This window comes from Manis javanica, chromosome 8 (assembly GCF_040802235.1).
Source record: "Manis javanica isolate MJ-LG chromosome 8, MJ_LKY, whole genome shotgun sequence".
Taxonomy (NCBI): domain Eukaryota; kingdom Metazoa; phylum Chordata; class Mammalia; order Pholidota; family Manidae; genus Manis; species Manis javanica.
Genome location: NC_133163.1, coordinates 26,729,903 through 26,753,254, shown reverse-complemented (window position 1 = coordinate 26,753,254; position 23,352 = coordinate 26,729,903). Strand labels below are relative to the sequence as shown.

Genomic DNA, 23,352 nt, shown 5'->3' with positions numbered 1-23,352 from the left:
GAGCTCTTTACATATTTTAGATGTCAACCCTTTATTGGATCTGTCATTTATGAATGTATTCTCCCATACTGTAGGATGCCTTTTTGTTCTATTGATGGTGTCCTTTGCTGTACAGAAGCTTTTCAGCTTAATATAGTCCCACTTGTTCATTTTTGCTTTTGTTTCCCTTGCCTGGGGAGATATGTTCATGAAGAAGTCACTCATGCTTATGTCCAAAAGATTTTTGCCTATGTTTTTTTCTAAGAGTTTTATGGTTTCATGACTTACATTCAGGTCTTTGATCCATTTCGAATTTACTTTTGTGTATGGTGTTAGACAATGATCCAGTTTCATTGTCTTACATGTAGCTGTCCAGTTTTCCCAACACCAACTGTTGAAGAGGCTGTCATTTCCCCACTGTATGTCCATGGCTCCTTTATCATACATTAATTGACCATATATGTTTGGGTTAATGCCTGGAGTCTCTATTATGTTCCACTGGTCTGTAGGTCTATTCTTGTGCCAGTACCAAATTGTCTTGATTACTATGGCTTTGTAGTAGAGCTTGAAGTTGGGGAGCAAGATACCCCCCACTTTATTCTTCCTTCTCAGGATTGCTTTGGCTATTTGGGGCCTTTGGTGGTTCCATATGAGTTTTTGAACTATTTGCTCCAGTTCGTTGAAGAATGCTGTTGGTAATTTGATAGGGATTGCATCGAATCTGTAGATTGCTTTGGGCAGGATGGCCATTTTGACTATATTAATTCTTCCTAGCCAAGAGCATGGGATGAGTTTCCATTTGTTATTGTCCTCTTTAGTTTCTCTTAAGAGTGTCTTGTAGTTTTCAGGGTATAGGTCCTTCACTTCCTTGGTTAGGTTTGTTCCTAGGTATTTTATTCCTTTTGATGCAATGGTGAATGCAATTGTTTTCCTGATTTCTCTTTCTGTTGGTTCATTGTTAGTGTATAGGAAAGCCACAGATTTCTGTGTATTACTTTTGTATCCTGCAACTTTGCTGAATTCCCATATTAGTTCTAGTAGTTTTAAAGTGGAGTCTTTAGGGTTTTTTATGTACAATATCATGTCATCTGCAAATAGTGACAGTTTGACTTCTTCTTTACCAATCTGGATTCCTTGTATTTCTTTGTTTTGTCTAATTGCCATGGCTAGGACCTCCAGTACTATAACATGGAACATTTTATGTAAATCTTAAAACTACACTATTAGTTACTATTATTAATCTTCATTCCACAGATGATAAAACTGAGGCAGGGAGAGGTTAAGTATTTTGCTTAAGCTTACACAGGACGTAGGAGTACTAGGAATCTAACCTTAGCAATTTTGCTCCAGAATCCCAGCTCTGGATCACTGTGCTACCCACATTAGGCCCCTAATGGTGTTGACTGGGGAGTGGAGGCATGCACCTGACTTGGGACAAGGAGTATCAGATAAAACTCTGAAATGTTCTATGTGTTTTTTTTCTTGTATGGTTTTGCTTATTTTTTAAATTTTATTAATTTATTATGAAGGTATCACTGATATACAAGAAGGTTTCATATGAAAAACATTGTGCTTACTACATTCACTCATATTATCAAGTCCCCCCCACACCCTTTGCAGTCACTCCATCAGCGTAGTAAGATGCCACAGAGTCACTACTTGTCTTCTCTGTGCTACGCTGTCTTCCCTGTGATACCACACACACCATGTGTGCGAATCATAACACTCCTCAATCCCCTTCTTCCTCCCTCCCCACCCGCCCTCTCCGACCCCTCCTCTTTGGTAACTGCTAGTCCCTTCTTGGAGTCTGTGAGTCTGCTGCTGTTTTGTTCCTTCAGTTTTGCTTCATTGTTATACTCCACAAATGAGGGAAATCATCATTTTGTACTTATCTTTCTCCCCCTGGCTCATTTCACTGAGCATAATACCCTCTAGCTCCATCCATGTTGCAAATGGAAGGATTGTTTTCTTCTTATGGCTGAATAATATTCCATTGCATTTATGTACCACATCTTTATCCATTCATTTGTGGATGGATACTTAGGTTGCTTCCATATCTTGGCTATTGTAAATAGTGCTACAATAAACATAGGGGTGCATATGTCTTTTTGAATCTGGGATCTTGTTTTCTTTGGGTAAATTCCTAGGAGTGGAATTCCTGGGACAAACTGTATTTCTATTTTTAGTTTTTTGAGGAACTTCCATATTGCTTTCCACAATGGTTGAACTAATTTACATTCCCACCAGCAGTGCAGGCGGGTTCCCCTTTCTCTGTATCCTTGGCAGCATTTGGTGTTCCTTGTCTTTGGATGTTGGCTGTCCTAACTGGTGTGAGGTGATATCTCATTGCAGTTTTGATTTGCATTTCCCTGATGATTAGTGATGTGGAGCATCTTTTCATGTGCCTGTTGGCCATCTGAATTTCTTCTTTTGAAAAGTGTCTGTTCATATCCTCTGTCCATTTTCTAATTGGGTTATTTGCTTTTTGGCAATGTTCTATGTATTTAGAGAATGAAGTAAAGAGGTGTATTATTTGTGATGTTAAAACTAATTTTTAAAAATTATGTGTATATGAAATTATGTATTATGTGTATTGAAATTACATCATGGTTTTTCAGCCTATAGTGATTAATGCTACAAAGAAGTAGACAGTGCTCCATGAGGCTCTAATGGTGGACTAGACCCAGTGCGCTGAGGAAGAGTGTTTGAGAGACTTTCCTGAGGAAGTGCCTTTGAGCTGAGTTATGGATAATGCATGTGTATTAGTCAGCAAGGTTGAAGGTTTGGGTGTGGGAGGGGGAAGGGATTTCCTGGCAGAGGAAATAGCATGAGCAAAGGCCCTGAGGGGGCACCACAAATTCCAGAAACTAAGCAGACAACTGTGTTGGGTCTTAGAGAAAGAGGGGGCATGGCATGAGTTGAAGCTAGAGAGATGGGCAGAGATCAGACCTCATGGAAGCTTCCAGGCTGAGGGAAGAGCTGGGAGTTTAATTCTAAGAACAATGTGTGCTGTGCTGTTGAGTAAGATGAAAACTGGAAATGCTGACTGGTAACATGAAAGTCCCTCAAGTCACTTTCTCATGGCTGTATTATGGTGGAGAACAGAAGTACCAAGAAAGAGACCGAAAGCGTACACAACTCTTAGAACATGTGGGTCTGAAGCACAAAATGGGGGTAGGGAGGCTCCTGGAAAAGAATGTACAACTGAGGGGTGGGTTTGATTTTTACTGCTGTTGTTATATTTATGATGGGAAAGACTTTTACACACAAAGACATAGCCATGTGGATGTTCACCATAGCATGGTTTATGACAAAAACCTAAATATCCAGTAATGGATCAAATGATCAAATTATGGGATGTCCAAATGATGCTATGGAATTCAGTAGTTACAAAATCTTATTGCGGAAGACTATCTAATGTCATGGAGGAATATCTACAATATATTAAATTTAAAAAGCAAGTTATAAAATAATAAGTATACTGTGATCTCCTTTTGGTGTTTGAAATTAGGTATATGTGGCAGGATGTCTCCTTCACCTCTTCCTTTCTCCTTGTCTTCATGCCTGTTAGTGATGGGAAGGGGGGGATCTTTAACATAATGCAACATAATACAAATTATGCCGAGGGAAGTGATCCACTTTCTCAAAAGAGGTTTATTTGTCTTGTGGATGCTTCATATGTGTCCCGTGTGGAGCTGGGATGTTGGGGGAGGGAAGAAAGATAGGAAGGAGGGTGGCTTCTGGCCCCAGCCTACATACGCCAGTTCTATGCCAAGATGCAAAAATATATTGCCCAATCTCTGGGTTTTGGAAGAATTTTTGGTAGATTATAAGAAAGATTTTGTCGGGTGAGGAGGGAATTGAAGGAAGATGTAACCACTCAACATCTGAATTAACAGGCTGAGTTTACTGCTCACTTAAGCCAGGGAGAGCTGTACATGTTAGGCTCAGTCTCTGAGCAAGGCAGAGTTAATCTCATATTGGCTTTGGGGCAGCGTGGAGTTCAGGAATGGGTCAACTTGCAGAGTGTTTAGGAATTGGTTGACCTTTGGCCCTAGAAGCATGGTCAATGGAGTGAGGCTGCTGCTGACTGGTTAAGAGTGCCCAGTTTCAGGAGTATGGTTATTGGAACAGGTGGTCTTCTAAACCAGGTTTATAACTGGTTCTAAGAGTTATTTGCTATTATCACCACATAACAGTCTTTTCCTAAGAGGATGGGTTCATTTTCTTCTTAGGGGGGAGGGAGGAGCTGATGGGCAGTCTACATATACATATCGATGCAGGGTCTCACCGCCTTTGCAGATGAGCTAATCTCGATTGGCCAGGGTGGGTTTTTCTAAAGAAGGATCCCAAAGGCACCCAGAGTCTCCTGGATTTGGACTCAGACTGGGTTGTGAAAGAACAGTCCGAACCCCTCCTCAGCTCCCCACGTCTAGTGAGAAGCTGTATTTCCAGTTGATCTGGGAGGATAGCTCCAGGATGCACCCTCAGGTTCTGACAGGGCCCTCGGTCCTGACCATGACCTCTGTGATCGGACAAGGCTAGCCCTGGGTCCAGGAGAGAACCCGGGCTCAGCTGCTGGGCAACTTCTGCCTCCTGTTGCGAGCAGGACACCGGGTGGGGAAGCGCCCCAGGTAATGAAGTTACCTCAGGGCGGCAGCCAGCTGTTGGTCCTCTGACCCTCCAGAGAGGCTGGAGCTGAAATTCCTGGGGCCCATTTCTCACCCCTCAGGGCACTTCCTTCCAGCTTGTCTTGCAAGTGAGAATTCTTCACAGGCTTCAGAAGAGGACTGTGGCAGAGATAGCTTTGAAAGGGATAAAGCACTCAAGGAGGGAAGGATATCACCATTACAGTCTAAACCTCAGACCCCCACTGGGGGCATCAGGCGGTCACACGTCTGTAAACAACCAGCTCTGTCAGCCAGGCTGTGTGAGCACAGAGGCTCCCATTACTGTGTGGCCCACACACCAACTCATGGGTGGCCCCGGCTGCCTGCTGGCTGAGTGGGGGCAGGGGCCTTAGCAGAGAGGAGGAGAAACAGAGACTGAGCGCATGGGGGCCGGGGGACTGTCTCTCTTACTGACTGAGGACAGAACAGATTGTCCAGAGTGCCTCCAGGAGAGGCCGGTATGGAGGCAGGGTCCTCTCCCCATCACCTAGGATCACTCAGTGAGAGGAACAGGGATGGGCCCAACTCTGCGAGGAAGCCCTCAACCTCCTCCTTGCCTGGCTGTTCTGCCTGGTGGTTTCCATGGTAATGAAGTTACCTCAGGGGCTCGGAACACACACCATACACACCATCTTTTTGGCTTGGAGCCCCACAGCCTCCGAGGTGGGGCCCAAACAGCTAGCCTGGGCCAGGCTCTCATCCGCCTCAGTCACAGCCAATGTCAGGGGAGGGGGAGGGCCCCAGGCTTCCCTCAGGGAAGGGAAGGGTCAGCCTTCTCTAGGAAAACAGCTGCTGGGCTCTGGTGCTGGCAGACAGCCATCTTTCCACATCTAAGGCTCTATCCTGTCCGTGTCCCGTCTGGAGCCTTGATTTCCCAGCAGAGTTCGTAGAGAGGCCTAATCTGTCGACCTACCCGACCCACCACACAGATGTCTGGCCTGCTTCTCAGACTTGAAGCAAATGAAATTTTACTCCCGTGCTCCTCTCTGCGGTTCCCCGTCTGAGGAGGAGACGATGCAGTGAGGGTTAGGGAGCACAGGCTTTGGAGACAAATCTGGATTCAATTCCATTTCACCCACTTACTGGTGAATTTTGAAATTCTGGCTCATTTTGACTTTCATGGCTTCGGACAAGCACGGACCTCGGTTTCTTCACTCATAAAATGAGGATGTGGAAATGGATTATTATATACATTTTCTTTTCTTAAATTCTAAGATCATGTCATCTGCCAGCCTAAAAAGTTTCAGTGCATCCCACAGCCTGGCAAAGCCCTAACTCCCTGGGATAGCATCCAGGGCCCACCCACCCTCTAGCCCAATCCATCACTCTTCTCTTTCACATACCTTAAGCATCAGGCAAACTGAGCCACTTGAAAATCCCTACACTGCTATGGGTTTTCCACATGGGGCCTTTGTTAATGGATTGCTGCCCCCTAGGCCTTCCTCAGTCATCTCCCCACACTCACTCTTGCTTGTTCTTCAAGTCACAGGCCCAGGGCTACCAACTTTGCAAAGGTGGCCCTGATTCTCCCCTTGTGTAAATCATCTCAGGTATCTCAGCTTGCTTTTGCAAAACTCCATCTGCATTTGTTTAAGCTATGCGGCCTTCTTTCCTTCTGTTACAATCCCTTGTACATATCTGCTTCCTTTGACAAGGTCTTACCTGCTCTGTATGTAACCCGAGCTACTCCGGGTACTCCACTGGGCTGGCCTCTGCCTCCTGTCCCACTGAGTGAGCCTCTCGCAAAGAGCATTAGGGCCTTCAGCTTGAGGGATGTGTGGCATTCCCAAACCCTTCCTTCACTTCTCAAAATGTCTGAAATCATCAGAAGGGCTACAACACTCCAAGCATTCTCAATCCATCTCTGAGATCTTTGATTGCCCTCTCCCAACTTGCCTTCTCTCTTAGTTCTCAGGTAGATCAGCTCAGCCTATCCAGCTGAGTGCACACCCCTTATTCTCATTTCTTGCAGAATGGGATTTTCTTTACTAAGTGGGGAAACCAAGTTTCATATGTCAATATATTTCACCCCCTCATATGTATTTACTACAAAATGGCTGGTCCTAGTAGACTCAAAAAATACCCATGATTAAATGAATAATTGGGGTAACCAGCTCACATGTATAACTAAGACTAAACTCTACTTCTTTCCATTCCCAGTACTTTTTCTAAGACCAAGCCACCATCATTGCCTACCTGGATTTGCTACAGCCTTCTGAGTGGTCTCTACACCTCTTGTCTTGTACCGCTACGATCCATTGTCCACACAGAAGGCAGAGCGAATCTTTTAAAAATGTAGCTAATATTACTTCATCCCCCTGCTTGAAACCCTCCAATGGCTTCCCTCCACCTTATAATAAAATTCAAACTCCTTACCCTGCCTTGCAAAGCCATGATCTGGCCCCTGCCCACTTCTGATGTCACATCTTAAGTCCTTTCCTCCCTTGCCCATCAAGCTTCAGCCATACTGGGATTCCTTCTAGGCCTTTGCATCAGCTGTGTCCTGTTTGGAGAGCTCTTACTTGTAATTTTCACGACCAACTTCTTGTCCTTCGAGCTCCACCGGAAATGTCACCTCTGCAGAGCAGCCTTCCACGACCTCCTGGTCTCGAGTTCTCCCAAATACGATCTCATCACTTTCCCTTATTTTCCTTCTTTTCCATTCAGGCCCTACTGCTGCCTAAAAACTGCCCCCAATTTATCATTACTGTTCTCATAATTCCTTGGTTCAGGAAATCAAACAGGGCAGTGTGAGTGTGCTCGTCTCTGCTCCACGGGGTCTCGGGCCTCAGCTGACATAGCTGTAATGGCAGGGAGCTGGAGCAGCTGAAGGCTGGCAGAGGGACAGGCCTCTCTCTCTCTGTGTTTTGACACCTCTATATGTCTCACTTGGGCTTCCCTCCAACGTGGTAACCTCACGCTAGTTGGACTTCTTACATGGCAGCTCAGGGTTCCGAGAGATGGAGGCAGAAGCTGCCAGTCCACTTGGAAGGACTTAGGACCATTATAGGATGCCTTCTGCCACACTCTATTGATCAAAGCAGACACAGGTCAACTCAGTTTCAAAGGGAAGGGACAGAGACCTTGCCTCTCAAGGGGAAGAATGTCGCAGAATTCAAGGCCACCTTGAATATGCCAGAATCACATTTTGGCAGTAAGACATTTTCTTATTAATTTCTTTGTTTACATGCATAACTGGCTTACTGAGCAAACAGTGGGGTGCAAACAACACAGTTTTTTCCTCTCATTGCTGCTAGATGAACTATGTTGAGTCTCCTTTTCCTGTCTCTCAATAGCTTCTTGGGCAGGTCTTCTCATGTTCCTCCAGGCACCCATTTGGGCTGGGCCATCCAGTTTAAGACGAACCCCTTTCCCTGAATTTGGCCTAAGGGAGTGGGGAGGGGCATGGTCTGCTCTTATACTCTCTCCTGGACACAGCCCCTTCTCTCCTCACCCAGCTGTGGCTATTTCTTCTCTATGAATGCATCCAGCATGATGGGCATGCAGATGCCAACTCTCATGGGCACGCCCCAAGGCCATCCTGCAGCAGTGTGTTCCCTCTCCAGCTCTGCGTCTGACACCTCCTATTCAGCTCTCATCCCAGCCCTACACCTGCAGTCTATAGCCCGTGGGGGCTCCTTACCTGTAGGCCTCTCTCTTGGGGAACATGGGCAAGCAGCTCATGGACTCATGGACATTCCCCTTCCACTATGTCCCCTGACCCATGGGAAACTCCTGCTGGAGGTCCCCTCTCTGTCCTCTGTCACTCTTCAGTTCTCCACACCCTGCAGATCTCACTCCGATAGCACACAGGCTGATAGGCACAGCAAATCCAGCTCCAGGTAGAGGAGAGGGGGCTCAGCAGCCCAGGTCTCCAGTGACCTCACTCCCTCCACCCCTTCTGCTTACGGAGACTGAAAAAGGGGGCCTGGGTGGTGTTTGGGCCTCGCAGAATTACTTCAACCATCTCTTAATAAATCCTCTAGGCAGAGGTGTACAGCCCCAAATAGTTTCTTCTTTGTTTTAGAGTGTGACGTACTCAAGACCTCTTTTTACTTAACTCTGGGTCTAGTCACCAATTTGGGCAACAGACAAGTCCACCTAATATCCTGCCACACATGATTATGGTCTCCACTCAGATATAAGATCTGGGCAAGCAGGTCCTTGTGTTTTATTCCCCACTGGACTCTTGGTACCTAGGCCAGTGTCAGGCACCCAGTGGCTGCTCCACAAAGGCCCCTGGGCAACAACTGTTCTCCTGATGAGCAAATGAAAAGGGCCCTCTAGGACCTACATGACCCGAAAGGACTGCTGTGAGTCTCCTGGCTAGGGATGCAGGTGTTTGCTTCTGGCCTCTGGGAGCAACCCTGGTCTCTGTCCAGCTCTCTACAGGTGTGGCTGGCTTGCATGGACAGGCTGACCTCCAGGTGACCCGGTGGTACTGAGAGTCTTGGAGATGCTACAGGGGCTGGGCCAGAGTCTCTGGGGCTGAGCTGAGGAAATGGCTCAGAACTGCTACAGCCTAAGAGTAGAGAAGCAGGAGAGAAAGTGCCTTTCTTATGCAAAGCCTGTCCCCTGGGGCTGACCCACACCCTGTCTGTGATCACCTGCCAGAAGCACATTCTGACCAGTGTCCTCAGGGAGGCCCAGGCTTCAGTGAACAGGTGGCCAAGGGCAGCTGCCTCCGTAGCCCCACCCCGCTGGACTGACCATGGCTTCCTGGCCAGCCTGCCCCCCAAGTGCCTATGGGTTTATCCTCAGCAGCCTCACATGAGAATAGGGAGCTCCCCTTCCTGCAACACATGTAACATAAAAATGCATATACACCTTGCAGGTCAGAGGCAGATGGCATGTAAAAGGAGGAAGAATTGGGCACGTGCAGCTCCCTGCACCTGCCACCCCAACCAGGCTGGAGGTGTGGCAGTTCAGCCCTCTGGGGCCAGGACATCTCCGCCGAGGGCCCGAGGAGACTGGAGGCCCCTCTTCACTCGAGGTCCAGATAGCCAACCACTGGCCTGAGTGTGCGGCAGACCTGGAGGTAGGGGAAGGCGACTGTGTTCTTGAATTTGAGGGTGTTCAGGGGTGGCTGGGGCTAGGCACCCAACTTTGGGACCAAGATAACATCTTGTGAAACCCTCATTATGGGAGGTGTGGACCCCAGAGGTTTGCCAAAAGTAACTGAGAAGGGGAGACTCCAGATGCTCCGAGAATGGCTGGAGCTACCCCCAAGGCAGCCCTGGAGCCCACCAGCCCCTTTTCTGTCTGTTTCCATTTTGTGCTATCGCCCACTGCTCCAGCAGACACTCTCCTGGAAAAGCGGTTTCCAGACTAGAATACTTTATTCAAGAGAATCTGGCTTGGCAGTCAGACAGCCACACAGGGACAGCTTGCTCCACGTTCAGCCTGGGATCCACTCTTTGCCTGTGTCCCTTAGAGGGGCAGGATGGTGGTGCCTTGGCAATAAAGAACAATGTCTCAGCACAAGCAGTGGCAAGATGTGAGGACAGACTGTAGGGGACAAGGAATGGCAAAGGCCCCTGGGCAACAACTGTTCTCCTGAGCTGAGTGCTCTGATGTCCAGGGTGCAGAGCTGCCGCCAGGAAGAAGGGAACACAGCAGGATCCCTCCACCCCGTGCCTGCCTTCCCCCTAGCAGGAGCCAGGGAAGCCAAAACAGGCTGCTCCACCTCCAACCTGCCAGGAGCCCCCAGAGCAAGGGCTGCTTGTCCGTGTGGAGCCCAAGGACCAGTAATGGTGGTGGGTGCCCCTCTTGTTGCCTCTCCAGGGGAGACCCCCCAAGCCTCTGGGGCCTGGATCATCCCCCACAAAGCCACATGTCTTGCTTCTTCCAAGCTGCAGCCCACGCGTCTGTGGTCGGTTGCCTTCCTTCTCTCACGTTGTGTTTAAGGCACTGAATTCCTGAGGGTCCTGTCCCTCCCCGCTCCTCATCTCAGAGGGAGGGAGTCACTCAGCAGGGATACCATTGGCTAATAAATAGAGGGCAGGTGCCAGCAGGGAGGTAACTGAGAGTGTGACGGTAATAAATAGACGAGCAGGGTGTGGGATCACGCTCCTCCAACGCTGGTTACCTCGGGGGAACAGTATCACCGCACCTGCCAGAGACCAGACACAGAAAGGGGGCATCAGCACACTTTCAGGGCGGGGTCCCTCCTGTGGGAGGAGGGACAACCGAAGGGGAAGCTTGAACAGGGAGCATGGGGCGCTCTCAGCACCTGTGGGTCTCTGCCTGCACTGAGGCCAGGAAGCAAGGAGCTACCCTTCACCAAAACCTACCCAGGTGTTCAGCCCTGTGCTATGCACTCTCTTATTCACCTCTAACAACATCCGCAAGGAGGGCACTGGTGTTGTCACCCTTTTGAAAATAAGGAAACTGAGGCTCACAGAAGTTAAGAAACTTGCCCAAGGTCATACAGCTAGTCAGTGACAGCCAGCTTTGAACCCAGTCTTTCTCCATGCAGTAATGCCACCAGTTACTCTGGGACAGCAGTCTTCAAATGGTAACCCTAGATGTACACAAAGATTGCCCCAGGGGCTGATGAGTTTTGATGGTGTTCAGGGAATCAGTTTCCAGCTTCCATGTAGACTCCACCTGAAAACTGTCAGTGAGAGAAAGTGCCTGGCGGCTGCCTCCTCATCACCTGCTCACAGCTGCTCTTCTCCCTTCAGAAAGGACGGAAACATGTTGCCCATTCCAAATGCTCTTACAGTACTATTCTCCAAGGTAAGAGAGTATAGTGGGGAAGATGGTGAGCAAAAGGGCAAGTTAAGATACTGGTGTAGGTGTGGAGAGAGGAGATAGGGCGGATGACTGAGAGACCTCGCCTTGAGCAAGTCAGATGGTTTCCAAGTCTTGGCTTTTGACAAAATTGAAGAACAGCCTGAGTGTCAGCTTATATATTGTGAGAAATAATTTTTGTGAGCAGATCACCTTGAGGTTTTTGGCAAATAACTTGGAAGGAGTTCAAAAAGGGACCTTTGATCCCATTCATTTACTTCCAGGTGAGCATGGTTTCTCAACCTTTTCATCTATCAAATATGACAATGGAATCATTTTTGAATCCTGTAGTCTGGCAGGAGGAACCATTCATTAATGGATTCATTAACTAATTGAAAAGAGGTAGCCATGCCCATCTTTTTTTTCTGCCATGCCCATCTTATTGAGATGCATTCCCAATAAGGTTGATTGCACTTCTTTGTTTAACATTTATTAAAATATTACATATATCTGCTATTTTGATCACTTGGTACTACTAATACTTATTGTGATAGTTCTTTCCAGGAGGAAATTTAATTTAGAGTTTTATGTTCCCAGGAAATTTAAAATAATTCACATTTATATACCATTGTTATAGCAAATAAATGTGACAAGGTGATATATAAAGAGCTGTTTAGTATTAAAACAATAGTATATTGCGCTGAAATTCTGTGGGGGAAATGAAATGAAAATACAAGTTCATGTTAAAAAGAAGCAATGTAAATATGCAACTATTAAAGGAAAGTGTTCATATATATATTTGTCACTATATGGGTCATGGTGAGTATTAAATAAGGATGGCTTATTCCACAGGCTATTTCTGAAGTGTTATAATGATGGCTTTATATTAAAAATTAATATTTATAACATGCCAGAAATTATATCTTTTGTAGCTATTTACAATTTTGAGGAAAAAGTTCAATGTCAACTTAAACATAAGCAAGGGAGCACAAGGGTTTTTGAAATTCTTTCTGGAGAGTCCTGAATGAGATGTTTGAAAACCACTGCCCTGGCAGATGGAGCAAGAGGTCACTTTGTATCTGGGGCCACCTGGGGGGAGCCCTGCATGGACTATACTGCCAGCTTCTTCCCCAAGTTGATACTTGGGAACAGGGGAGCAATAAGGGCCACATGCCTTCAAGGGCCAAAGTCCCTAGAGGCCCCAGCCTCACAGAGTGGGGTGGAAGTCTCTGTTCTTGGAGGGTTGAGCTCCTGGGGCAGGGTTTGGATCAGCTCCAGTTGCATGGCATGCAATGATTTCATGTGGTCCTGGAAGAGACAGGCCCTGGAGGAGAATTGTGTTGTGACTGAATCACTGTGCATATGAAATAGTTTATGTTTATTACTTACTCTCACAGACTGGGGCTTTCCCTCCTCTAGCCCTCTCCCAACCACACTCAGGCTTGGACTCCAGCCTGGGCCTCCAGGTGTGAAGCCAAGACATAGCATCAAGAGGGAGAGAGGAAGCTAGTGGACCCAAGGCCCCGTCGGAGGAGTGGCAGAAATACTGGCCTGGGAGCCTGTGAGGTTGAGCCTTCCCCAGGGCCCTGAAGAAGTAGCCCTGGACAAGTTTTCAGCTGTTGGACTTTCTTTCACTAGAATGTGAGCTCTGTGAGAGCAGGAATCTTAGTGGTTTGCTTGCCGAGGTACCTGGCACCCACGAAATGCTTAGTGGATGTCTGGAGAATGACTGGATGCTTGGTGGATTCCCTGACCCCTCATTCTGCACACATAGAAAACCTAAGCTCAGAGAGGTGACACGATTTGCTCAAGGCCACAGAGACTCGTGGTTGAGCCAGGGCAGGAATCAAGGTCCTCTGATGCTTCCTGGGCCCTAGAGTCTCTAGGAGGTGCTCGCTTCCTGTTCTGGTCCCCAAGACTGCCCTGGGCCTTGCTCTTCCCCTTCCACCCTTGATGGCAGGGCGGGGAATCCCCTCAGCCCAGCCTCCTTGCCATCCCTGGGCAGCCCCCTCACACTCACAGGTGGCAGTCTGTGGGTCTCTGCTTCTCTCTCTTCCTCTTCCCCCTGCCCTTGGGTCTCCTCCTGCAATAAGCCAGAAGCGTCAGGACGAAGCGGCTGGGGGTACCCCATGCTGGGACAGGGGCTGGCAGGCCCACGAAGAGCCCGGAGCCCCAGCCAGGCTACTTACCTTTCTGGCTTCATCTTCTCCTGCAGAGGCCTGGAAAACAGAATGGACCAGGGGGTAATAAGGAAAGTGGTAGGTGGGGGCTCCCAGCCATCCCCAACATCTCCCATCAGACACCCTGAGTCCTGGTCCTGCGTTGGCACTGAAGCCACTAGAGGGAAGCATGGAGCCAGTGAGGCAGGGCTGGCCAGAGGCGCCTGGGTTCAGCGTGCATATGAAATATTTTATGTTTATTACTTACTCTCACAGATTGGGACTTTCCCTCCTCTAGCCCTCTCCCAACCACACTCAGGCTTGGACTCCAGCCTGGGCCTCCAGGTGTGAAGCCAAGACATAGCATCGAGAGGGAGAGAGGAAGCTAGTGGACCCAAGGCCCTGTCGGAGGAGTGGCAGAAATACTGGCCTGGGAGCCTGCCAAAAGAGGCTTGCGTCCCCTCCTGGGGCCCCTCTCCACGCCCTCCTGCACCCCTCTTCCTCTTGGCATCAAATCTGGGGACTCTGCTCTCTGCTGGTTTTCTCTGTTCACTTCCCTCCCTTGTGCCTACCCTTCCTTCCAGCGTGCATCCTGGGGGTTTCAAGGCCCATGAATGGAAGGCAATGCCCTGGATGGGAGGGTGGTTTCTGCCAGCTAAGGATGCCTGTCAGGGCACAAGAGCCACCATCGCTTTCCCCCTCCCCCAACCTGGGGCCATGTGCCACTGCAGGCCACAGCAGGAGGAGTGGGCGAGGGAGCAGTGGGAGGGGAGGGGAGCACAAGCCCCACAGTCACCAGGCCTGTCCTGGATCTGCCTCCGGGGCTGTGGCTGTTGGCCCAGAGAGAGAAGAAAGGTACCCCTGTTGCCCAGCCCGCTGGAAGGGGACAGGGCCTCAGTCTTCCCTGGGAACAGGGTGGGGGCGCGGGGCCCTTCTGAGGCCAGGGAATGCTGCCCTAGGCGGGCTTCCTCCCTTGGGAGCCAGGGCAGGGTACCAGGGCCTCTTGGGACTGCCCAGTCATGTCTCTGCCATCTTGGGCAAGTCAGAGACATTCGTGGAGCCTCAGGATCCTCGTCTGCCTGTCCTGACAGAGTGGCCGTGGGGGCAAAGGTGACGTAAAAGGTGGAAAGAAGCCACCCCGCACCATGCCTGGGGGGCTCGCTCCTGAGCTGTTCCATATGTCTGAGCCCTGGCTGAGGGGGAGGACGGACAGGGACTGAGGCAGGACTCCCAGCAGTGGGGAGGGCTCGGAGCCTGGGCTCAGGTCAAAAGAGGCGGCCAGAACCCTGCACACAAGGCAGGGCCAAGCCCAGGGCAGTACTAGGGCTCTGAAAGGGTGGTAACGGCTATGAGAACTGGCAAGGACAAGGGCAGGCATAGAGGCCAGCCAGGCTGGGGTTCACTCACTAGCTGTGGCAAACCATGTAAATGCATCAGGTCTCAGTTTCATCTGCAGAATGGGCAGGACAATAGTACCTACTTCCTAGGTACTTGTATAAGAGCAGGACCTTGTCTGTCTTCCTTACCACTATATCCCAAGCGTCTAGGACAGTGCCTGGCATACAGTAGGTGTTCAATGAATGTTTGTTGACTAAATGAGAAAGCACATTCAAGCGCTGGGTGTGGGGCTGGGCACAGAGGAGGTGCATGATAACGGGCGGTCCTCCCCTTCTTCCTGCCGCAGGATAGGCTCAGGACCTCTGGTCTTGTGCCTCCATCCCCAGAGAGCACCTCAACTCATTTCTCTCTTCTCTGAACTTGGTAGCTGTGCCAGGCCTGCTCATCCTGGGAACTAATGTTCAGGGTGCCCTGGGCAGAGGTAGCAGATTGGTGCTGGTCCGAGGCTTTGAGACTTAAAGAAATCCCCCTGCCTCCTTCCTCTGCCCCTTTTCTCCTTCCAGGGCTTGTCCTTCTTTGTGCTCCTCAGCCCAGTTGCCCCTTCCCATGGTCACCACCCTGGTCCAGAACCAAGCCCAGGCCAGCAATGTCTTTGCCCTGGAAACCTCTGCCAGGGCTGTGAAAACTGCCCCCCACCACCTTGGGGAGGGGGTGGTGTGCCCAAACTCCTCCTCTGGGAGGACCCAGGCTTCCTCTGCCTCTGTGGCTTCTTGGCAGCTGCACTCCAGCTGCCAGGACCACCTCCCCAGGCAAAACTGGCTGACAGTGGGGCCAAAAGGCAGCTGCCACTGGTTCCTGACTTCCCTGGTTTCCCTCAGCCAGGAAGGAAGTGTAGCCTGCAGCGGGGATGGGCAGCCATTCGGTTGAGGCTGCCAAGTGTGCAGGACTTGCCCCTGCCGCCCCTCAGGACCCACCTGCACTCGCAGCGCACATGCTGAGAGAACGTCAGCTCCTCATAGGAGGGCTGGTCCTCAGAGCGGATCTTCAGGAGCTGCGGGGAGAGAAAGGTTGCATGCCTGCATTAGAGGGTGGCCCAAGGGTTTCCAAAGCTCTCTCCACCCTCTCCTTCAGGCGAGGACCAGACTCCACTTCCCAGCAACCTTTGGACTATATAGTCTCATTCTGCTTTGAGTGTGGGGCAAATGGCCCTCCCACCTGCATGTGGATCTGCGGGGGGCTCCTGTCCCTCCCTACCCAGGACCACCAGCATAGCAACAGTGTAGGAGGAAGGCCCATGGTCTGGAGTCAGAGAGACTTATGTTCAAATCTTGGCCTTTCTACCTGCTGGGCAAGTGAAATAACACCTTTGACCCTCAAATTCCTCATCTATGAAATGGAAATAACTCTTGCCTTGAAGGATTGAATGATGAAGTAACATTTATAAGTGCTTAGTACAGTAAGGCACTTAGCATTACTACGAAACACTCACTAAGCCATTGTGTATGTGTGTGTGTGTACATGTGCATATATATGCATATGTGTGTGTGAGCACAAATCCTAGGGTACTGAATGCTCCTGATGTAATATAAACAGAGGCTTCTTAAATATGAGCAGATTTCTTTTCCAACCTCCATCAGATATCCTGGGTCTCAGAGTAGGGGTAAGATAGAGCCTGAGAAAGCTGGAAAGGCAGGAGATAAGTTGGCTGAATGTCAGGGCATGGCCTCAGAACGGAGGGGCACTGTGCTGGGGTGCTGAGAGCCTGGGAGTCAGCTCCAGTCCTCTGAAGTTGGCCTGCCCTCCTTCCCTCTCTAGTGCCTTCTAGTGGCCAGGTTCTGTGGCCGTCTGTGCAGGATGCGGACGATGGGGCAGGTCAGGACATGAGAAGGAGACCCTCCCTACCTGCATGGTGACATTGACCGTCTCTATGGGCACACAGTGCAGGTTCTCATCACCACAGCAGCCGGTGCAGCGCAGCAGGGAGACGCAGGACGGGCTGAATATGTGCTCCACCTCGCTGGGGTACTCGGACACAACGTCCACCAGCCTCTCCAGTGCCCGGCAATAGCTGCGGCCCCACACTTCCTGGAAGGGCACCACTATGAGGAGGCACAGACAGCAGGATCAGGCCAGGCGTGGCTTGCTCCTCGAAGTCCCAGTCCTGGCTCCCCAGGCCCTGCAGGGCCTTCCAGACTCAGCCCACACTCCTCCTCCAGGAAGCCCCCATCCTATGTGAGCTCTCTCTGCTCTGAACTCCTGAGTGATCCCTCTGGGAGGACTGCTGGACCCTTAGCTCATCTGCTGGATGGAAATCCCAGTGGAACAACATTTTTCTGTGTCCCGAGCTCTCTGCTCTGCTCTCAACTCAGGCATGCAGTCTGCCTCGGTGTCTTGGAGCTTTGAGGAGCATGCCCTGGCAGCTCCCCAGGCCCCCTGGGTCTTTCTCAGGCCTGACCTGGTGTTTCCTTGGTCTTGGGGAATTTGCAGAAAATAGTTCTGCCAGTTCTGTAAGGGCTTGCCGAGTCCCACAGGGCGGGTTAGCCTTCCCCTTAGTCCTTATTTCCTGCCCAACTCTGGATCAGCTCCTCTGCCTGGCAGCCAAGACTGCAGCCAGCAACGTGCCCCATTCCCCACTCCCCATTTTAGTGGGACCAGTCCTCACACCGAGCCCAGGCTGCATCACCATAACTCCTACCTGTGGGCTCTGCTCCTTGTCCCCTTCTTGTTTCTAACCAAGTAAAGCTCATCACCCCACCTCCTCTCAGAGGCCTTCTCCAACTTCTCCAGTATGAACAAGATATTCCTCCTTTGAGCATAACTTAGCCCCAAAGGCTTGCCTTATCTTGGTTACTGGTGGCTCTTATCTCCTTTACAGCCAAGTCGAGGCTCTGTGAGGACAGGGATCTAAGTACCCAGTAAACACAGGCTAAGTAGTTACTAATTGATTAGCTGATAGCTCAGTGAGGATTATAAGGGACATCCCTGACCCCCACAATGTCCTGGTGGTCACGACCAGGATCTTCTGGGGGCTGATCTGAACTCTCTTAAAAGATATTGCTCCTCTAAGGAGGGCCTATGACCTGAGCCCAAACACAGGATCATAGAAAGTAAGCAGCCAGAGCTAGGAGACCTGGCTTCTAGTCCTGGCCTACATGGACAGTGTGACCTTGGGGAGGTCATTTAACCTTTCTGAGTTTATGAGATTCCTCAGCTGAGTAAAGGTTGGGAATAGATGGTCGCTATGGTCTCTCCCTGCCTTGACAGACTATCTGTGATTCTGTACATGCAACCCAGACCAGCTTTCAGACCTTGGGCAGAGAAACATCCCCAGCCCTGGGTCATCCTGCCCTACGCCTGATGGTGGTCCTTGGCTCGTGTGTGAGGACAGGGAAGCAGGATCACCTGGGGATCCTGCAGCCTCTGCCCTAGAGCAGTGGCCTCTCCTAGCAGCCCCTCACTTCCCTCCTTGGCCCTTCCTATGAGACAGAGGGGCTGAAGTCCATTCCACTGAGCCTACGAGGACATGAATCTCAGGGTAATCTCAGAGGAAAAATAAACTTCAGCCCTAGCAGAGGCCCTCATGAAAGGCTGCAAGCTGGTGGAAAATACCCAAGAGGTGGTGTGTCCACGTGGAGCTGGCTGGGCGACCACAGAGGCAATAAACTGGGCTTATCTGGGTGTCTGCTGCTCCATTCTGCCCTGTCTGCTTAGGGGACACTAGGGCTGGGCCCAGGGATGGGAGGGGGACCAGACACCCCCTGATCCAGCCTCTCCAGGCCACTGGGATACTTTCCCTGGACCCAACTGGGAAACAAGGTCTTCTTCCCATAGACAGCCCCAAGGCCTCGGGGAAGGCAGCCTTTGCAGTGTGAGGTCAGAGGAGCACCTCCTTATAGCAGCTCCATGAGTGGGTGTTTAGTCTAAAAGCTCCATGAGCACTGTGCAACTCTGAACATTTAATCTCCACCTTGGAAAAAATAAATAACAACAGAGGAAAAGCCAGCTGCCAAAGCACCATAGAAAGCTCAGGTTCCTGCCCTGGGCCCAGCCACCAGGGAGGGGGCCAGCAGCAGAGAAGGGACACCCCAGCACCCTACCATTCCACAAACAGGCTCCCACCCGTCCGGGCTGTCAGACCATGGCCAGGTTAAGCAGAGCTGGCTGGGTCTTGGCAGCAGAAGAAGCGATTTCCTTTCCTTGTCCCAACACCCCATCATGCAGGCTTTGGCACCAGGACCCAGGCTGCAGGACCCTAAGGCCTGCCCCTTTCCCAGCCGCATGGCCAGACTGTGCTGGGGAGGGCTGGGAAGGAGATGGGCTGGGCCTGATCTACCTGGCAGCCACCAAGAAAGAGGGCAGTTCATCCCTGGAGGCCCCTATCTGGGTGTGTGGCAGAAACAAAGTGGGCTGGGTGAGGGGCCAGCTGAGGGAGTGTGGTGACCACTCCCAGATGTGGGCTGAGCCCCTCAGGAAAGAGCTCTGCTCAGCTGCTCCTGAGAGCACTTCCGTTGGCGCCAGACCTGCTTCAGAGGCATGGGTGGGGGTGAGAGGAACAGAGGCTGCAGCCCAGTCAGGCACCTGGCCAGGGCTGGGTGGCTCCACAACAGTTGCTCCTGGGGCCAAGAGTGAGCTCTCAGCGATCTCTCCAGCCCTGTGGGTGAGCCTCCCATCGGACCCTAGCTGCCTGCCACCCAGGACTGAGCAGATGCAAGAAGGGCAGTGTTTAATCCTGAGAGCACGCTCCTGGGGAAGCCACTGGGGAGGGGCCACAAGGCTGGGTAGAGCCACTAGCCACCAGCCCGAGCCCAGCAGGTGTCCTTCCCATGGTCACTGGCAGGGCACACAGACCGTCTGCTGCAAGGGACACCCTGCTCCTGTCTGCTTGCCATGGTCTGTGGGGAGGCCCAGTGCCATGCACTCTGGTTCTGCCACATACGCTGAAGAGTGTCTGAGTTTTTAGGTGACCCCAACAGCCTCTCTGAGCTTCAGGTTCTTCAAATAAAAGAACACAAATGCCTTCATGGTACACAACCTGTGGTCAGCACCGAATTATAGTAAGTGCCCAATACTATTACCATGAGTAGTAATAGTAAAAATCGATGTCTACAGCTGCAAAGTACAGACCATACTGTTTCTGGTCTGGTGTCAGTGGGAGGGGATGGCATTTTCAGATTTTGATAACTGGAGTCCAAAGCTCATGGTGCTTCTCTTGGCCACAATATAGGCTCTCTGATTAATTAGGATGACAGATGAGTTGCTCTAATAAATTAACACTTGCAAGCCTCCTCACCCTCATCCCGCGGGAGATATATATACTCCTATGTCTCCTCTCTGAAGTCAGAGAACCCTACAATTTTAGAATCAGAACCTTAGATCATGTGTCTAATGCTCCCATTTTACAGATGAGGAAAGTGAGACCCAAACTTCTTTGGTAGCTGTTGCCTGACATACACTAAAAGCATCAAAAAGGTCATGGGGTAGAGATGGGTGATGAGTCCCTCCCCAAATCCCAGAGAGCATAATATTGTGCCAGTTCCAGAGGGCACAGCACGGGGAGGGGAAGTATCAATGAAGTTAAGGGCTGCTACCTCCCCAACCTCTATGTGCCCAGGGAGCCTGGAACTGAGCTGCGGGAGCATGCCAGGCCCAGGGCAGGCTGGCTACCAGGCAGGCAGGCCAGCAGAAGGAGGGTGTTCCCAGCTTGCACAGGCTATCACACACACGTGTGTGTGTGTGTGTGTGTGCATGTGCATGCGTGCATCCCTACACACTCCCTCTCCCACAGCACAGCAGGAAGCCTCAGGAGTGGTGTGTGGCCTCTTGAAGAGACAGGGAGGGAGGAGCAAAGCTGGGGGCCTGGCATGGGCCTCCCAACTTCGCACATATGTCTCTTTGGCAAACGACTTGCCCTTTGAAGATTGCCTCTTGATGCAACCCGCAATGGGGAGTGGAGGGGCCAGAGAGGGCACAACTCATGTTCTGTCTGTTTGTAATCAATAGAAAGGCCTGGTCACATCCCTGCAGCTCCACCAGGGCTGGGCTGCTGGGATGCTCCCCACACCCTTTCCAGATCCCCTTGACTGCTTGCCCACTACATCTAGCTCCCAGACCCCCAGTCTGGCTCCTGGCACTCACTGGCCACACTGCCCTCCAAGCCCCATCTGCCCCCTTACATCATGCTGGGAAGGGGCATTAAGCCAACCAGACAAACCCTGGGTCTACTGGCCCCAGCCCTACTCTGTGTGTTTGGTGACTCTGAACCAGGAATACATCTCTCTAAGCCTCTGGGTCACAATGAGGGGATCTCTTGGGCCCTGCCAGCTTCATCAGCCAGGATGTCAGCCACCTTGCAGACTCTCCCCCACTCAATATCAGTCTGTTCCCACCCTTCATGCCAATCCCTGCATGCCTCATCCTCTGCAGAGGCTTGGGAGGAAAGCGCTTGGTGAGCTTGTGCACCCCCAGCCCAGACAGCTTACCTTCCATCTCTGATGAGCCATTCCCAGCAGACAGGGCCCACTGCTGCAGATAGAAAGGTGCAGAGATGAAGGGACCACCTTTGGCCTCTGCGCTCTAGGGCCAAGTGTGTTGGCAAGAGCGTAGAGGCCCTTCTGAGCTCTTTCCCACCCATTGTGCACACTCTCTGCCCTGTCTCAGAGCTGCTTCTTTCCAGGTGCAACTAAAAACTCACTGGACCCTGGGTCCCACCTTCTCTCTGGCCTCAGTTTCCTCATTTGGAAAGGGTGGGAGGCTGGAGGCTTCTGGAGACCCTTTGTCTTCTGTGTCCCAAAGATCTTGCAATCCTTTGGGATTTCCCTTCTACCCAGCCCCCAGGCCAGGCTGCTGGGCCCTGAGCAGCCCGCCTTGGCTGGGTGCCAGGGCCCAGGGGGAGATGATCAGCTGGTGAGAGCTGAGGGGCTGGAGCGGGTGGCGCCATGAGCTGGTGCTGCTGGTAACGTTACACCTCTGGCCAGCCCTGCAGCAGGCGGGCGGGTGGCCAGTGCTGGGGCTCTTCCATCCCTGCAGACTGCCTAGCCCACCCACTCCTGGGCTGGGGCCGGGGACTCCCGGGCTAGTGGACAGTGCAATGGGAAGAGAGCTCATTGGCTTTGTCATGATTTCACTGCCTAAGCTGGCTCCCTGCCAGACTCACCCAGTTCCTGGGAAAAGGGCCCTGTTCACTTCCCCAGGCCCTGCACTCAGGAACTTCGGCTGCCCACAGAGGGAAGATGGCACAGAAGGACCTCGTGCCTTACCCCCAAGTAACCCAGCAGCCCTGGGCTCACCAGAGCTCTGGTGGGGACAGGGCCCAGCCTCCCCACCAATGGTCTCTTCAGCTGGCTTCCCCTCCACCAGGCCAGGTCAGAGGTCCTGGGGGTGCCTGCCTGGTCAAGGGGCCTCTACCCTGACCACAAGGCCAGGGACCAGCCTGGGATTAGTGGAGAGATGCTTTTAGCAAAGCCACCAGGGCTCCAGGGGCCAGACAGGAAGCCTCCCTCCCTTCCCTGTGGCTTCCCTGCTCCCGCAAAGACAGACCCCCGAGCTGGAGTCTGGGACAGCCCAGCTTGAGGTCTCCTCCCAGACAACATGGTCCAGGCTGCCTCCTGGGAAGTGTGTGGACATCCTTGGGGGAGCCACTCCCCTGAGCGGGTTGGTGATTTCAGACTCCCTGCTTCCAGTGCAGGGGGTGGGAAGATCAGAGGAGCCAGGCTGGGAGTAGGGGTAGGCCTTACCTTGGGGGGGACAGCAGGCAGCGCTAGCCCAGCCAGGAGCTGCAGGAAGCAAGTAAACAGCCTCATGGCAAGCATCTTCTCAGATGTCCCAAGGCAGGGGATTCCAAAGGAAAATCACCATGCTCACCCCCTTAGGGGGAACTCCTGGCACAGGAGGACAGGAGCTGAGTGGGGGGCTGGATGTCCCACTCACTGCCGCCCTGAGGTCCCCACCGGTGGTCCAAGCATCCTCTGGGAGCCTTGGGGAGTCTGGAGCTGGCAGGTACGGCTGCGGCTAGGAAACCTGATGCCGAGCGGCCGGCGGGGCGGGGCGGTGTGGGGCAGGCGGGTCCCTGGGTAGGGTACCTCGGGCGCCCGGCGCGACCTCCGGTCCTCTCGTGGCAGGCCAGTGAAGAGGCAGCTCCCTCCTCAGACAGCAGCTCCCTTCTGGGACTCAAGCTCGCCGGCGACTGGGTTTCAGGGGCCGTGAACGGGGAGGGGCTGCGGGCCCGCCCCGCCCACCGCCGACGAGGCTCTCCGGACCCGCGTCCCGGGAGCGGCCGCGCGCCGCGCTAGCCGGCCAGGGGTGAGCGCGCTCGGGCCGCGCCGCGGGGAAGGGGCGCTCCCGACGCGGACCCTCGCGCCCCGCGGAGCCCAGCCCGCAGCTCCCTCCGGGGCTGCTCGCGCCCCGGCCGACCCGGGCGGTACCCAGTGCCGGCAGCCAGCGGACAGTGGCCCACAGCTCTGCTCCCGCTTTCC

At 52.0% G+C, this 23,352-nt stretch overlaps 1 protein-coding gene across 3 annotated transcripts; it reads right to left on the bottom strand.

Moving 5' to 3' along the window:
- Positions 1-9,956: 9,956 nt before the first annotated feature.
- On the bottom strand, positions 9,957-23,076 carry PGF (placental growth factor). 3 transcript variants are annotated; one of them, XM_017663857.3, is made up of 8 exons: positions 22,960-23,076; positions 22,615-22,758; positions 21,361-21,403; positions 16,784-16,980; positions 15,856-15,932; positions 13,574-13,603; positions 13,405-13,467; positions 9,957-10,761 (listed from the first exon to the last, which is right to left on the bottom strand). In XM_017663857.3, the coding sequence occupies exons 2-8, from the start codon at positions 22,687-22,689 to the stop codon at positions 10,734-10,736; spliced, it is 513 nt and encodes a 170-aa protein (XP_017519346.3). In that variant the 5' UTR covers positions 22,690-22,758; positions 22,960-23,076; the 3' UTR covers positions 9,957-10,733. The 3 variants fall into 3 exon arrangements, with proteins under 3 accessions (XP_017519346.3, XP_017519345.3, XP_017519347.3); XM_017663856.3 differs by having other exon boundaries at positions 22,615-23,074; XM_017663858.3 differs by lacking the exon at positions 13,405-13,467 and having other exon boundaries at positions 22,615-23,075.
- Positions 23,077-23,352: the final 276 nt, after the last annotated feature.